Consider the following 15,894-nt stretch of genomic DNA (forward strand, 5'->3'; position numbering starts at 1 on the left):
TCCACCAATAGGCCATTTTCGTAATGTAACCAAATTTAATACATAGGTCTTTGTGAAATGCCTCAATACAAATTATTTCATTCACCTGATAAGCATATAATATTATTCAATCGACAGAATCCGAACTGCATACATTAATTTTTGCCAAGTAAGACAAACATTATGGCTTGACCTACCTAGCAACACTTAAAGATTTTTTTTTGAGAGAGGGGGCGTTTCCAAAACTGGTATTTACTCTTAATATATGCAGTTTGCATTCTAACTATCGACATACTATTATTATTATCAACTGAATGAAATAATTTGTATTACTTATTTTACAGACTTATGCATTAAATTTGGTTACATTACGAAAATGGCCTATTACTTAATGATTATCTGCCCCACCCTATAGAATTCTCTTTCAGAATCTCTTTCCAAGTCTCTTTCTCCAACAGCCCCCCCCCGGCCGCCCCCCCCCCCCCCCTCTCTCTCTCTCTCTCTCTCTGTTTTTCTTTCTCTTTCTCTCTCTCTCTCTCTCTCTCTCTCTCTCTCTTTCCTTCCTTCTCCCGGCCCTTTTTATTTTTTATTTTTAATCTCTGTCCCTCTCTTAATGCAATGCATTTTTTTTTAAACGACAAATTCCAGTAATTCACGCGATTTTGTATTGAAAGTAATAGACAAGTTCGGATGTAACACAAACATGGAAATGGTGGCTGAATAGTTCCATTTACTAACTTTTAAACATGGAGAGAGGTAAGAGATATACCAATAATCCAGTAGGCGGTACCATATACCATGTACATGACCTAAAAAAAGTTGATAAGTACACCTTCTTCTTTTTTGGATTTGTGTTATAGATATACATGGAATATCTTCTCCGATGAATTAATGATTAGTCTTTCACCATCTTTAGGCTTTATAGATAAACAATGACAATGAAGTCCATATAGTGTACACAGTCATGCTTATTAGCTCATTATGCTTATTATGCTATTTAAGACAATTGCATGACTTAGAACCAAAAACTGGTGTCATAAATGAATTCCTCGTCGTAGAAAACCCTTGAAAAGTCGTATTATCCATGTTTTCAGGCTTCCTGGATTGAGATTAGCAATATTATTACATACATGTGCTAATAAGATGATTATGCTAATATGGCTATTAAAAAGTTGCCCAAGGTTGCCAAGCTGGCAACCAAGCTGAATTTACTTTAATACCCATCTAGAACACAAATTTTAAAAAAAGCCTTGTACTTTATCAACTTTTCCAGGTCTAAAAAACTTATACCGGACTACAAGGGAAATCCGTATCAAGACAATTACCCCCTGAACAAGTCAACCCCCTGAAAGCTGCCCAAAGGACAAGCCCCCCCCCCCCGCCCCCACCCGGAAAATTAACCCCCGAGGACAATTACCCCCCCCCCCCCCCCAGATAATTAGCATTGTAGACCCTGCATGACGTACATGGTTGTTTAAACGTTACGCAAACAAGACAAGTGATTTTAGACACCACAAAGACTGAGTGGACACCAATACCGTGACCACTAAAGAGGCCTTCGTGCACCCCCACTTTTGTTTGGGATACCCCTGCTTTTGTTGAGACTCGGTAAACTTTAAAGGAAATACAAAGTTTTGGGAAATTTTGAAAATTGGGTGGATAGTGATTCTATACAATTTTGATATATTTGGAAGTCCCTGTGGATGTATTATAAGCACTAGAAAATTTATCCCCTAAACTACTTCTGCTTTCGAGAAAAATTGAATATAAAAATTAACCGGTGCTCCCGGTAAATTTTGATAAATTTCAAATAGCGCCTACTGCCGTACAATGGTAGCTGCGACCATGAAAATCTCAGAATTTGTAGTTGTGATATATAATTTCCGAACAGGAACAACTAATCGGTAGATTTTAGTCAAGAAACATTGTTTTATAGCTTAATTTATATCTTGACCTTGAGAGGGAGCTATACAACATAAAGAGTTTATTATTTACAATTTCATAACTTTAGACTCGATTTCAACCGCGAGAACGATCACTGAATATTGTGGGACCGCATGCGTCCAATATGTTCATTTGAACCAAATTAATGACCCCATACCAAAACTTTGTATTACCTTTAATCTCTGAAAACTGCAAAGGTTTCAGTGAATGGTGAGCCTTTATACAGGCGCGCCGGAAGCAGTTTGGGATGGGGGGGGGGGGGAAACCTTCCAGGGAGCTCACCTTCCAGGGGCAGCGGCGTAATGACGTTTGGAAGGGGGGGCAGAAGAAAAATCTGCATCACCACCACTCTTACACGGTACATGCAGGCCCCGCGGAACGTTTTTCAAAGTGGAGTATTAACGGTCAGGTAGACTGTAAATTGGTGTGGGGTCGAGCCCCCCGAGCCCCCCCCCCCCCCCCCCCCCCCCGAGCCCCCCGTTCTGCAGGCCCTGACATGAAGGCTTCTAAATAAGGCTTCTAAGTTTTTCGCTCGACTGTAAATTTGGGAATTTCTAATTTTCCAACAAACGCATAAAAAGGTATGACTAAAATGGAAACAAAATACCGGAAAATCATGTCATTTCAGCAACATTTGTAAATCACTGGTATCGAATAAGAAATACCCCCCCGCAAGCGTTCAGGGGTTCATATCTTCTCACCCCTACAACAAAAGACACACACGCTTTCTCATCCTCTCACAATATTTCCACGATATGCGCGTATCGCTATTATAAAAACTTCCATTGATAAATATAGGTGGCATGCGGAATGTTTAGAAAATGTAATTCCTGTTAACTTGCCTTTTCTTTGAATGTACTTTTTATATGTGATTTCATTCAGGTTTTTATTATTGTTATGTTCTTTTGCGTTAAAAATACAAACCAGTTTGGGGGAGCCAAAATGCCATTTGCCCCCCTGCCCCCCCCCCCCACCCACTTCCGGCGCCTATGCCTGTATTATATAGACCCTACTCATCATAGGGTGATCACACTGCCTGTGCAAACAGTCTGCCCCGCGAACACACACACACAACAGCAGTCAGTTGGTAGAAATAGCAATTTTTGTAAGTGTAGTTTAATTGTTATAGGCATGTGGGAAATATGTTAATTATTGAATTAAAATATTGTCTTTTCAGCCATGTGTGACATGGCCCGCTGATCGCCCATTGACTCGCGCTGCTATTCTGCGTGGTGAAAAAAATGCACCTCAATGTATAAAATTTCCCTACAAAAATGCTATATCCTCATGTGTTTCACTCATTGAATTAATTTGTTATTTACACTCAAGGTAGCCACAACTATACTGGGGTCACTAAAGTTTTTTCCACTCTGAAATTCAGTCCCTGTGGAATGTTATGGCCTGTTGAATGGTATCTCGGAAGATCGTCATAAATCCTTAAATCTGACATCTTTGAAAAAGGCAAATATACTGTGATGTAGCTGAAAGTCTATAAATTTGTATTATATGATCAGTTTTTCTGAATTATTTGTGACACACATGAGGAAATAGCTGTGACGGTGATCCAAGTAATTTCCATCGCCATATTGTATTGGCATTGCAAAAATATTAGGAATTTAAGGCAGGGGCGGATCCACGTAGCGATTATTCCGGCCCGCCCCCCCCCCTAGCCCCCCAAAACGATAAAAAAACCAGGATAATAGCGTAAAGTTAACCTTTATAAAACAAAAAACAAAAGCCCCCCCCCCCCCGCTTATTCGCCGGCCGGCTGAGTCGGCACTAAATTGGCTACCCCACCCCCCCCCCCCTTGACGCCGTCTGGATCCTCTGCAGGCTCGGATCCACGGGGGGGGGGGGGGGGCTGACGGGTCAACAACAAAAAAGAATTAAAAAAAAAATCTCACGAATTGGGTGAAAAAAACAAAAATAGTGGTCTCACCCCCCCCCCCCCCCCCCGCTTATTCACCGGCTGACTGAGTTGGCGCAAAATATTTCCTGAAAAATTGAACCAAAAAAGTGCCTCTTACCCCCCCCCCCCCCCCCCCGGTGGCTGAGTCGCAACTAATATTTTGTCACGGATTGGCCCCCCCCCCCCCCCCCCTCTTCCCGCCGGCTGGATCCGCCACTGATTTAAGGTAAATATTTGGTGTAAATATGATCTATGAATATATGATTTAAAAAATGCCCCCAAAATGAACAGTTTGACTTTCCTAATTTGAATAATGAGTGCGCGAATATATAATTAGCTGAAATGACCTAATTTGCATATTTGATGAATAGTCATGATTTTATTTTATTACAAATGAAATATATTTCCATACCTGTCTGATATACATAGGTTTCACTGATGTATCATGTTCGGTTTTGATTCGATTACATATGCGCATATTAATTTGGCGGACTTAGTTATTTTCACAACTTTTTTATATCTGCAGATTCGCAAAAATGGCAAAAATGACTTGTTTTGTTGGCTTCTATTTTGAAAACGGTAATAGATATATGAATTTTCTTTTTTGTATTTTTTACCACAAAGATGATATTTTAGTGTCTGATAATTTAATTTATTATTTGTGTTCAAGAAAGTGATGAATTAAGTTGTCAACTTTGTCGAATTATGCCATTTTTGACAATTTGACCATTTCTGGCAGGTTTTTCGGTAATTTTGCGATATCAAAAAAATGGTATAAAATCACAACGCATTGACCGATTTCAATTCTGTTTTTTGTTTTTTGAAGCTTTCATAAAGCTCGATCATTTGCAACCATCAAATAACATATGTGTTTGTTGTAATTATTTTGGTGTGCTATAGCTCTTTAATATATGTGCAGAATACTGTGCATAATGTTGTGCTCAGCAACTTCCGAACTTCCCTACATTCAATTTTAAACCATATGGTTGTTGGTGCCCTTGCTTATGATGCTTTAATTTAATTAATTTCATATATATTCGTGTATTTATTTAGATTTTTAGGTATGGTAAGCGAAAGAAGAAAAAGGAATCTTCTGGCTTACCATACTTCTCCCATTGCTACGTACATAGCGAGTTTACGTACGTACGTAGGACGGAAACCTAGAAAGTGGACCTTTTTTTCTAACCTGTGGCTGTGAAAAAGCTGAAAATTTGCAAAAATGGTAAGTGAATGCCAGCGTTTTGTAGATATCCAACATTTAATGGAGTTATAGAGTGGTGGAAGCATTCAGGCACAACCTTTTAACTGATCTAGTCGTAATATTAAAACTGAACGACGGGGCCGGGGAATCGCCGGGGAATCGTTGATGTAGACTATTGTGCCTGTGGATCCCAGCAGCAGCACCGCCTGTTATCACCCGTGCTTTCCCCGTTACTGAAGGTTGTGCTGGTGATGGGTTACGAGTGATAAATCCGTGGGAAGACGGACAAACCATAAGAGTAGACAGTGAACTGGGGTTATTTTATCACACATAGGGCCTAATCAATTTTTGCATTGCCAGCGCGCGGATCAGGAACCCAAAACCCGCAGAGCGCCCCCCCCCCCCCCCCCCCTCCGGCCCCCCAAAATAAATTGACGCTTGTTCAGAAACCTATCCAAAATTTGACCCGTAACTCCGGCGTGGAGATACCCTACTAAAACATACCCAAAATGAAGTAAATATTCATTTATGTCCTAATAAAGATCATGAGTTAAAAGTTGTTATGGTTACCGGTATTACCTGTTTTGTGTCAATTTTCTTGTTATTTTTGGAGTATTTTTCTGATAAACGTTGATATTAGTAATTTAGTATACACTTTTTCACAGGTTTCACGGCAAACTGCTGCACAATACAAGTACATACCGATAGTAGGTTGCGGGCGGGCGCGCTCCTGTGTGAAGTTATCTACCGTAATGTCTCAGATGCTCATTACGGTAGAAAAAAAACACAGACTGGAATACCTTACCTTTACTACCTTAAATCATACACCATATATCAAAAATAAATTTAAAATAGCAGTCCACAACCACCTCACTGAGCAAAATAACATTTATCCAATCCTCTCTTTCTCTGTGCAATTACCAACATCGCACCCTACCCTGTCCGTTAACCCCTTTGGGGGGGGGGGGGGGTGTTGGACAGTAATCTGAAGTAAAGGAGAAGAAGAAGAAAATACTAGATCATAAATGATCACACACGTGTGATTTACTTTTATAGCATTATTTCATATATAGATATATCATTGTTAAATGATCACACATGCGTGATATACTTTGATGGCATTATTTCATATAAAGATATATCATTGTTATACCAAGGAAAATCGTTAGAAGAAAATGAATCCCCCCTCTACCCCCAATTTCAAAAGAACTAGATGAGAAACAAGGAATCATATTTACTTTGGGTAGTCCCTGATCTGCCATCTTATTAGAATAAATTTGCAATATGTCCTTTTTTTTCCCATATGATCTTTTGTCCTCATTATCATTAATTTCTTGTCCCCACCTTTTCCTAGGCGGAGAGGAAGCAAGTGAACCGGTACTATCCGCCGGACTTCGATCCGGCCAAGCACAAGAGCATCAACAAGTACCGCAACTCTCACCCGCTGAGAGAGAGGGCCAAGAAACTGAGCCAGGGCATCTTGGTGATCCGCTTTGAGATGCCCTACAACATCTGGTGTGGGGGATGCGGAAATCATGTCGGCATGGGTAAGTTAAAGTTTCTGAGTTAGGAATGCCTAGCTGAATTCCATTTTTTTTTTCATATACAGTTAACAACTGATTTATTCATAGTCCTTGTAATTTGTTTGTTGTTGTTTTTTGAGTGATGTGCTTTTTGTAACTCACAAAAGAAAGGAGGACTGGTTGAATTAGGGCCTTTGTTGAATACTCCAAAATGTAAGCTTTAAAAGATTTTTAAAAGAGCCAAAATCTGTTATTCTTTAGTGAAATTAATAGACCTCTTACAATTTTGCAAGTTCAGACTTTCAATGAATTTTCATTCTCTTGTTAACTTCTGCTTTAATATCCAGGTGTGAGATACAACGCAGAGAAGAAGAAGGTGGGAAAGTATTACACCACTCCCATCTTCGAGTTCAAGATGAAGTGTCACCTTTGTGATAACTACATCGTCATGGAAACCGACCCCAAGAACTTTGACTACACCATCACTAGCGGGGCTCAGCGCAAGAACCAGAAATGGGACATGGCTGAGAATGAACAGGTCCTGACCGAGGGTAGGTCAATGACCGATTAAGACTTTCATTTAAAAAGGAGTAAATCCACTTATGGCGTTTTCGAGTAAATCAAGGATTTTTGATTTACCGCTTACCCTTGTAACTTCTTTGCCTTGAATACATCATTTTGTGAGTTAAATTCATTTTAAAAAATGTGTATGATTTTAATTTCTGTGGATTTAGTCCCTTTTGAATGAAAATGCAGTTAACCATCTCCCCCCCCCCCTTTATTAGCATATCCCCCTTGATAGATAGAAACATGTCTCACTTGCCCCTCTATCCTATCTCTGCATAGACTGGTATCTCTTTCATACCCCTGTCACTTCCTTTTCTCTTCTCTTTTTCTGTTGCTTTAACTCCCTTTTTTAGGGGAGGGGGGGCATTGTAAAGTTTAAAGTAAAACGTGTATGTTGTGACCCTGTATTACCAAATGAGTTTCACAGTATCACTTTTTATTTAATGTCTTTAATATACACAGACAGGGAAGCTGTGAAGAAGTTATCTCGAGATGCTATGTATAAGTTAGAGCATGGCGTCGATGATACAAAGAAGCTAAAGAAGGCCGCTCCATCTCTCGGGAAGATTGCCGAGATCCAGTCAGCCAAGAAAGACGACTACGCCCAGAGCCAGGCTCTCAGGAAGAAATTTAGGGTAAACATAAACATTTCTTGGAAGGAAGGCGAAGTTCAAATCACTCCTTATTTATTTTATTTTTTTCCACTAAAGTCCTTTAAAGCAAAAGGCACTAATAAAGTTGAGAGTTTTCCCCAAAGCATATCATGATTCTTTACTTAAATCCCATCTGTACTAGTTTGGTTAGGGGGATTAGACCTCGCTGCATGGTCCCTGATAGGTGGTTATCTCATCAACTCAGCTCTCAATTAACACAAGAAAAGGGGGATCATGGGGGACCAATGGTCACTGATTAGGCATTGTTTGCTATATAGAGGGCGCAAATAGCTATAAGTAGTGCAGTGGGGCTTTAAAGCAAAGTGCACTATTAAGGTACACAGTTTACCCAAAGCACATCATGATTCTTTACAAATTTGCTTTTAAAGCATTTGTAGCAAAATGACTCTTTCTAGAAATGAAAGTAGTTTATTATTATTTTATAGATGCTTGCCAAAGGGGTATAGAGATACATCATGAATATCTGCAAATTCCATTTTGCAAGAAAATAATGCAATCCAGGATTTTCGCTTTGTTTTCCTAATACTTAGCACCGAATTGTTTTGATTAGTGTTCATTAGTATGTGTCCTTGTGCTTTAAATTGCTTTAAAGGGAATGCAGCATTTATGTTTTAATCCAATTTTCTTTACGTTGTCATGACTAGGTGGAGAAGAAAGAGCTCTTGGCTGTGGCGGCCAGTGACAATGCTCTCCTGTCAAAGTCATCGTTGGAGATTGATCTTGTACCAGAGTCTGAGGAGGACAAGAAATTAGCTTCTCTTCTCAAATTCTCAGTTCCAGGATGTAAGTTTACCCCAATAGACCGGTTTACTAACATATTTAAATTGTATGCATACTTTATAAACAAAGGGTGATCTTGATGACCCAAAAGCTTGTCCAAGGCTTGCCCGACATAGGAACAAGTAATATATGCAGACTGGATTACTGGTATTGTAGTTCATTCATTAATTCAGTCGAACCTGCCTTAGTGACCACCTGTCTGCAAAGACCATATTTTTTGTTTTCTTTGAAAATGGTTTCTCAATGTACTAAATGTGTTTCCCTTGGGCGGTTGCTATAGACAAGACTAGACTGTAACAGGTTAATGGAATAACTTGTCACTAGATCCCCAGGAAAGAAACATCCATCAATTTAAATATGTCAGTAAACTGGTATATTGTTGACTCACAGTAGTTGCTCTGAAAGGAACTACCAGTGCCACTTGGGAGATGCATGTTGTGTACTTCACATATTCTTTTTTTTTTCCCTGGATAATGTACTGGTAGCCCGGCCCGGCCCCCCCCCCCCACTCCAGAAACGGAGGGACCGCATGCATGTTCCCAAAATCTCTGGCACGTTACAAAGTAAAAGATCTGCCCGTATTGACTTTACACACCGGACTTATGCTAAAAAAGGGGGGGGGGTGCTGGGAACACGCATATGAGTACCCTAAATAACACTGAGTGGGAGGGCGGGACTGGAGGGTTAAATTTATATTTTTTTATTTTGATAGTCATTAAAATATATGATTTGCATCACAGCAGTCTCTTCTTCGACCACAGATTTATTGCAGTTTAGGAAACCAGAAGTTTTGACACTGTATTCCAGAATGTTGATTCAAGTTTTTCATGGTCATTTTCTCACTTCTTTACTATTTTGATAGTTTATGATTGTCTAGGAACGACTTCAAAGGCCTTGATTATACTGGTTTATGACATGGCATTCTTATCTTTGAACCTTCATTTCAGCTTACGAGGAAAAGAGGGAACAAAAGCGTGAGTCGATCCAGAACAGAAACATATTTGCCCCATCCACTGTGAGCTCCCCCAACAGCATTGAAATTTCTCCTCGTTCTTCCTCGTCCCATTCATCACCATCCTCCTCCTCCTCGAGCAAGAAATCTTCTGGAGCACAGCAAACACTTATCAACAAGGTCATTAAGATGGCATCGGTCTTTGGGTCGTCAGGGTCCAAGAGAAACAGCAGCAGGAGCAGCAGTGGCCTGAAGGCTTCAGCCAAGGAGTGGTTTGGGAGAACAACAAAATCCTTGATATGTGGGACTACAGGAAGCATTGTGAAAAGAAAACGTAAACGCAGCGAGGATGACACCTCTGCTGTTAGTCATGAATTACACAAGAGGTCCAAGTTGTCTGGTAATAGGTCCGGGAATGCAGACGGTGGATGTGGTCCGTCGGCTTCAGAAGGGAGCGTCGCAAGAGAGGAATCTGTCTTTCGCGGCAAGGAGAGCAGAGATGCAAAGTTTGATGAATTAGAAGTAGATGATACTGAAGGTATACAAAGGGTGCGGGATGAAACGGTAGAAGAGACGAAAGCAGAATATGAATCACCAGAGGGAACGTCTTCCACACCGTCAACACAGCAGAGCCTGGAAGATGGAAGTATGGAGGCACTCCAGTATCCATCAAGTAGCACCTCAAGCTCACCATCATGCTGTGTTCAAACCTCAGAAAGAACTACAGAGAAACTGAACGTTTGTACCAGAAAATTCTCAACATCAAACATGAACGCATCCTCACCGAGCCACACGCAAAGTACACATAGCATCAGAGAGAACCCTCGCTGCACTGCAAATGTACAGAGTAATTCTAATGGAACTGACAATCTTGGGCCTTGTTCACACAACCAGATAAGAACCTCTGAACCGATAGAGACGAGCGCAGTACCGAAGATTTCTACATGTGAACGCGGGTCACCCAGTTTGAATGTTGTATTAAGCGAGGGAGAAGTTTCAAGAACGGATAGTCTCTATCAAAGCTCACTCTCGTTGGTTTCATGCTATTCGTCTAGTAGTGGTAGTGAGGATGAGCAATAATGCTTTTGATACATGTACATGTATGTACTAAAGGTGAATTGCCATTTGGTCTACAACCATTTCGTCTACTACCCAATTAGTCTATTCCCTACTTATGACATAAGTCTGCTGTCCACAATGTCTAATAATCATTTTGTCTACTTTTTATTTGGTCTAATGACCATTTAGGTTAATAGCCATTTGGTCTAATTTCCATGGTGGCTATTCTCTGGTAAGTCTACTACCCATTTGGTCCATTATTCATTTAGTTTGATAAGCAGTTTGGCTAGTGCCCATTTCGTCTACTATCAGTAAAGTCTAATAATCATTAGATGATTAGTATTATTTATGATTAAATGATCTTTAGACCATATTAATAGTAGATGAAATGGGCATCATTAGACTAATTGGGAATTAGACCTACTGGAAATTAGACTTAATGAGCAATAGACAAAATGGGTAGTAGACTTAATTGGAGATTAGACGAAATGTCTATTAGCCTAAATGGTCATTAGACCAAATGATAAATAGAGGAAAGAATTATTAGACCAGGTGGATAATACACAGGATGGGTGTAGACCACATGGGAATAGGCCAGTTGAAAAGTAGACAGACTGGTTATCAACCAAACGACAATAAACCTGTACTAAAATGGAGATAACGTGTGTGTTTTCTTTTATATTTGTATAGAGATATATTTTTGAATAAAGTAGATGATTGCAGTCTGCAGACATAGACACTATAGAGATACCCAGAATTGTCATTTATAAAGCCTCGTTGAGAACAGTATTAAAGATACGGTAGAACAGTAATAACACTTATGAGGCTACCCTGGGTAAACAAGACATGTATATCATTATTAATATTATTACCTAAAAATCATAATACAAAACACAAACAAAGTAAAATGAAGTTCTGCTACAGCTAGGAGATACAATTTAGTAATGTGATTTCAGAACGTCGTCATAGCACGTACTGATTTTCTAGCTTGAAATTTACTACAGTAGATGTGTCTGTCCACAATGTGACTTTCTTGGTCTGGAGATAGACTCACAAAATTCCTGCCCTTTGATGTACAATATTCCTTACAAAAATGAAAAAGATATATATATAAATGAAGCAATTCTTGGCAATATGTCATGTCTTTTAGCATGGCATAAATCTCACTCGGTGTTGCCAATTTAGAGACTTCAATTATTATTTACGATTAGATTTCTCTTATTCATGCCCTTTGATGTACAATATTCCTTACAAAAATGAAAAAGATATATATAAATGAAGAAATTCTTGGCAATATGTCATGTCTTTTAGCATGGCATAAATCTCACTCGGTGTTGCCAATTTAGAGACTTCAATTATTATTTATGATTAGATTTCTCTTATTCATGAATGGCTCAATGTACTGCAACAGTAGTGAACTCAAATTTTTCACTTATTTTCACACTTTCTGCGCATGTATATTATTACCGGTATGTAATTCAGAGCATTCTATATCAAAAGATAAAATAAAATGCGTACTACAGTGAACATAAACTGCTATGGGTTGATCTTATTAAATTCATTGGCTCTGTCTCAAACTTTGGCTGTTATTATAAAGTGCATGGGACTCTGTTTTGATGGCTTGACACCAATATTGAAAAAGAGGTCAAATGCAGGGATTGAGGGAGGGAGTGAGAGTGAGAGAGAGAGAGAGAGAGAGATAGAGAGAGAGAGAGAGAGAGAGAGGGGGTTGGGGGGGGGGGGACTACACATTCAAAAGAACAGGAACATGTGTTGATCAATTTTTGGTGTGAGAGATCGGATGAATCTTGTCAATTTTCTCTCATAATTCTGGCTTTCTGTTTTCTGTTTTCTATCTCTCTCTTCCATTTTTCTGGCTCTCTTTCCCTTCATGTGGAACTCTACATATATTTCAAGTTCAAGTTCAAGTTCAAGTTCACTTTATTCAATACTTTCATTAAAAATATACAAGGAAAGCAAACATATAAAAGTTAGAATAAAATACATGTATCAATATATAACATGAGGATAACACAAGTGGAGAAGACATGATGGACAAGGGAAAAAACATTTTTAAACATGTACATTAATGAAAGTATTTGGAGACTAGACAGGAAGGCCGGGCCTTATGTAAAAGTCTGTCTCCAGTAATTGTATAAAAAACTAAGTACATTATTTAAATTTTGTATTTGTTATAAAAAGGAAGGAAAAAAAGGGGGGGGGGGAAATTGCATTCACACATACACTCTCTCCCATACACACCAACACACACTTTTCTGTCTGATGAACATTAAGAATATAGGTTATTGCACTATTGAGTATTGTCTTAACAGGTACAGTTTAAATTTTCTTTTAAAACTATTTAGTGATGGACTCAGTCGAATATCTATGGGTATGTCATTCCAAATTTTTGGACCCCTGAAAAAAATTGTATTTTGGGAAACTAGTGTCCTAGTGATATTGATTTCACTTCTTTAGTGTACTCTCTCTCTCTCTCTCTCCTAGCAAATATTCACATGTATTTCATACGTCAAGCTCAGTAAAAAAATAACTTCTCACAAAAATTTTGTTCATCAAAAAGCAAACCAAATATACAGCAAACTCAAAAATTGTTCAAAAGAAAGAAAACTTTATTTTTTAATACAAACAAGTTGCTGTACAAATTTTACAGATTTCCAATTTTCACATTTTAAAATTGCAATTCCTACACTTTGTACAGATATGCCTTTAATACAGATATTGGTCAACTTACTGTCGAGTGGAAGACCCTTGCCTATGGGCCAGAAAATATACAAGGTTTGAAAATAAATTTACCACACCATAATACTGGTATGGAAGTTTATACAAGCATTGCATCAGCAGGGGTGTCTGCATTCTCTCGAGCTGAAAAACTACCCTGCAATTTTTTGGGGGGTTTTGAAACTGGCTAGAGCTTAATATCTCTAGCAATTTGGTAGATAAAGAAGCAATAAGCTTGATATCTAGCTGAAACTAATTGCAGGACCGCCAGGGAGAACAGTATTAATACTTATGAGGCTACCCTGGGTAAACAATACATATAATATTTTCAGTAATGTTATTACTACCTAAAAATCATAATGCCCAACTCGAACAAAGGAAATTAAGTTTGGAACTGTTACAGCTGAGAGATACGATTTAGTACTGAGATTCCAGAACCTCATCATAGCGCGTACTGAATTGCTTGCTTGAAATTTACAACAGAAGATGTGTCTGTCCACAATGTCTCGGTCACAAAACAAAAATGGAAAACCAGGACATTAATGCAAAGGAAAATAAAGGCTCGTTCAGAATTGGTGCGTTAAAACCACTGCAAGGAAGGCCCCGACTTTTTAACATTTAAGTGAGCGGCAACCACGCAACCAAGGACTTGCGCATGTTCACCAAGCTCTATGTTATAAGATATAAACAGAAATGTGAAGGGTATTACACTTTACGTATTTAAAAAAACAGTGGTTTTGCCAACGTCACATCTAAACAAGCCCTCTTTTTTCTTAAAGGAATATTTCTTTTTACTTGACCACCTACCGGTACTGTTTTACTTACAGGTCAATGCACCTTTTTTTCTCTATTTTTTTTTTTTTGGGGGGGTGGGGGGCTATGGTGACAAAGATCCATTTAAGGTGCTTAGGACACAAGCACTGAAAGCATTAACTGCATAAAATATTTCTTTAAATAAATAGATTTGTAGGTCATGGTTGTAATTTCCTGAAGTGCATGTAAACGAAGTAGTTACAAAAGATGAAAATCTTTCTTCAAACAGTCCAAATAGTCTTCTTGCCTAAAGTTACAAGTTCAACAAATTGGCCCGAATTCACAAAGGAGGTTTGTCGACAAACCTCCTTTGGTTTATGTACGTCATGACGCCTTTTACACGTTTTTTACAAACCTGGTTTGTAAAAACGCCTCAAATGATGCACGAAAACCACCTTTGTGAATTCGGGCCATTGTGTTTAGAAGAGCTTATTATATTCAGTTAAAAACTTTCATTTTGTTTTGAAAAATGTAATACCATTGCCTTATTTTTTATAATTGAAATATATACACAAGGCAAGAAACGGTGCAATAATATCGTTACATCCAATACAGCATATTAGTCATCAAAGAGGGTGATTAAGATCGAGATCCTTGCTTTAATACTCTTTATCAACATGGTGGACACCACATTTCTCATCAGATCCTCCACAAAACTTTTCAGAAGATTTTGTTAAAAAAGGAAAAGATTTGTACATAACCATATTACTATAAGCATCCTTTTCAAGTTTTCTCACTTCTTATTTTTTTTTATTTTTTTTATTTTTTTTTTTTGGGGGGGGGGGGCAATCTAAGTGACATTGTGAAAATATTGAACAGGAATAATTTTTACATATTAATTGATTTGGTTTGTTTTTACCAGATTGCTAAGACAGCATGTGCATGCTTGTTATGTTGGTTTTAATGTTTCAAGTTCATCTTTACATTTGGTTAAAAAAGACAAAGCAATACAATCAACATGTGTACATACATATAACAAGGATACAAAAGAAACTTGTACTACTCATAAATTGGTGGGAATAACAACGCCAAGGCTTTTTAAGGTAATTCTCAGATTAAATAAAAGTACCCCAAAAATATTGATCCTGCTTATTATAAGGGTAAAAATAGAATAAAATTACAAAATATTACAAAATTATTAATGAGTATTAATCAAAATTATTAATGAGTATTAATGCCTTTAGCACACCGACTTGGTTTCAAACTCGGGACCTCCAGGTTACAAGACCATTGCACCTCCATCACATTCAAAAAGCTGACAGAATGCGAAATTAGCAAATAAACCTAACTTTCCCCTTCCACACCTTTCGCTAAGCCAATGCACCATAGACCAGAGCTGCCAACCTTTGCTGTTTTTTCCATATATCGGTAGGACCTTTAGTTTATTTACAAGTATGTTTTTGGTTGTTATTCTACTATTATTGGCGTTTCATTCTTTTTGAGAATATTTTTCTCTTCAAGTATGTTTTCAACTTAGTTTTCTATTGAATTTGTGATCAAATCAACATTTTAGGTCAGTAGTTTGAAGTGCGGTATGTTTAAAAAAAATATATATATATATATATATTAAAAAAAAGTATTTTATGAAGAAAAAACATACTACCTTAATTTGGAGGAAAAAACGGAATAACTCCGGGAAAAACGTATTGGTTGGCAGCTCTGATAGACAATGAACATCTGTTATCGTGAAACATTCAAAATGGTGTGACTTCTTCAAACTCCTTGAATGACACCCAACATATATTGACAAACAA

The 15,894-nt window shown here is 38.1% G+C and overlaps 1 protein-coding gene across 1 annotated transcript; it reads left to right on the plus strand.

Annotated features, from left to right (window-relative positions):
• The first annotated feature begins 5,024 nt into the window (after positions 1-5,024).
• LOC115928855 (coiled-coil domain-containing protein 130-like) lies at positions 5,025-10,746 on the plus strand. Its single transcript, XM_030996853.1, has 6 exons — positions 5,025-5,054; positions 6,388-6,580; positions 6,904-7,107; positions 7,586-7,758; positions 8,442-8,580; positions 9,525-10,746. The coding sequence occupies exons 1-6, from the start codon at positions 5,052-5,054 to the stop codon at positions 10,607-10,609; spliced, it is 1,797 nt and encodes a 598-aa protein (XP_030852713.1). The 5' UTR covers positions 5,025-5,051; the 3' UTR covers positions 10,610-10,746.
• Positions 10,747-15,894: the final 5,148 nt, after the last annotated feature.

This window comes from Strongylocentrotus purpuratus, unplaced genomic scaffold, assembly GCF_000002235.5.
Source record: "Strongylocentrotus purpuratus isolate Spur 01 unplaced genomic scaffold, Spur_5.0 spur5_scaffold_3, whole genome shotgun sequence".
In the NCBI taxonomy this organism is placed as follows: Eukaryota; Metazoa; Echinodermata; class Echinoidea; order Camarodonta; family Strongylocentrotidae; genus Strongylocentrotus; species Strongylocentrotus purpuratus.

What these genes read in the sequence shown, in the direction of transcription:
- LOC115928855 (XM_030996853.1), top strand. An exon ending in CGGAAATCATGTCGGCATGG is followed by an intron (nt 6,581 to 6,903) that starts GTAAGTTAAAGT and finishes TTTAATATCCAG; the next exon opens with GTGTGAGATACAACGCAGAG. An exon ending in CTCTCAGGAAGAAATTTAGG is followed by an intron (nt 7,759 to 8,441) that starts GTAAACATAAAC and finishes TGTCATGACTAG; the next exon opens with GTGGAGAAGAAAGAGCTCTT.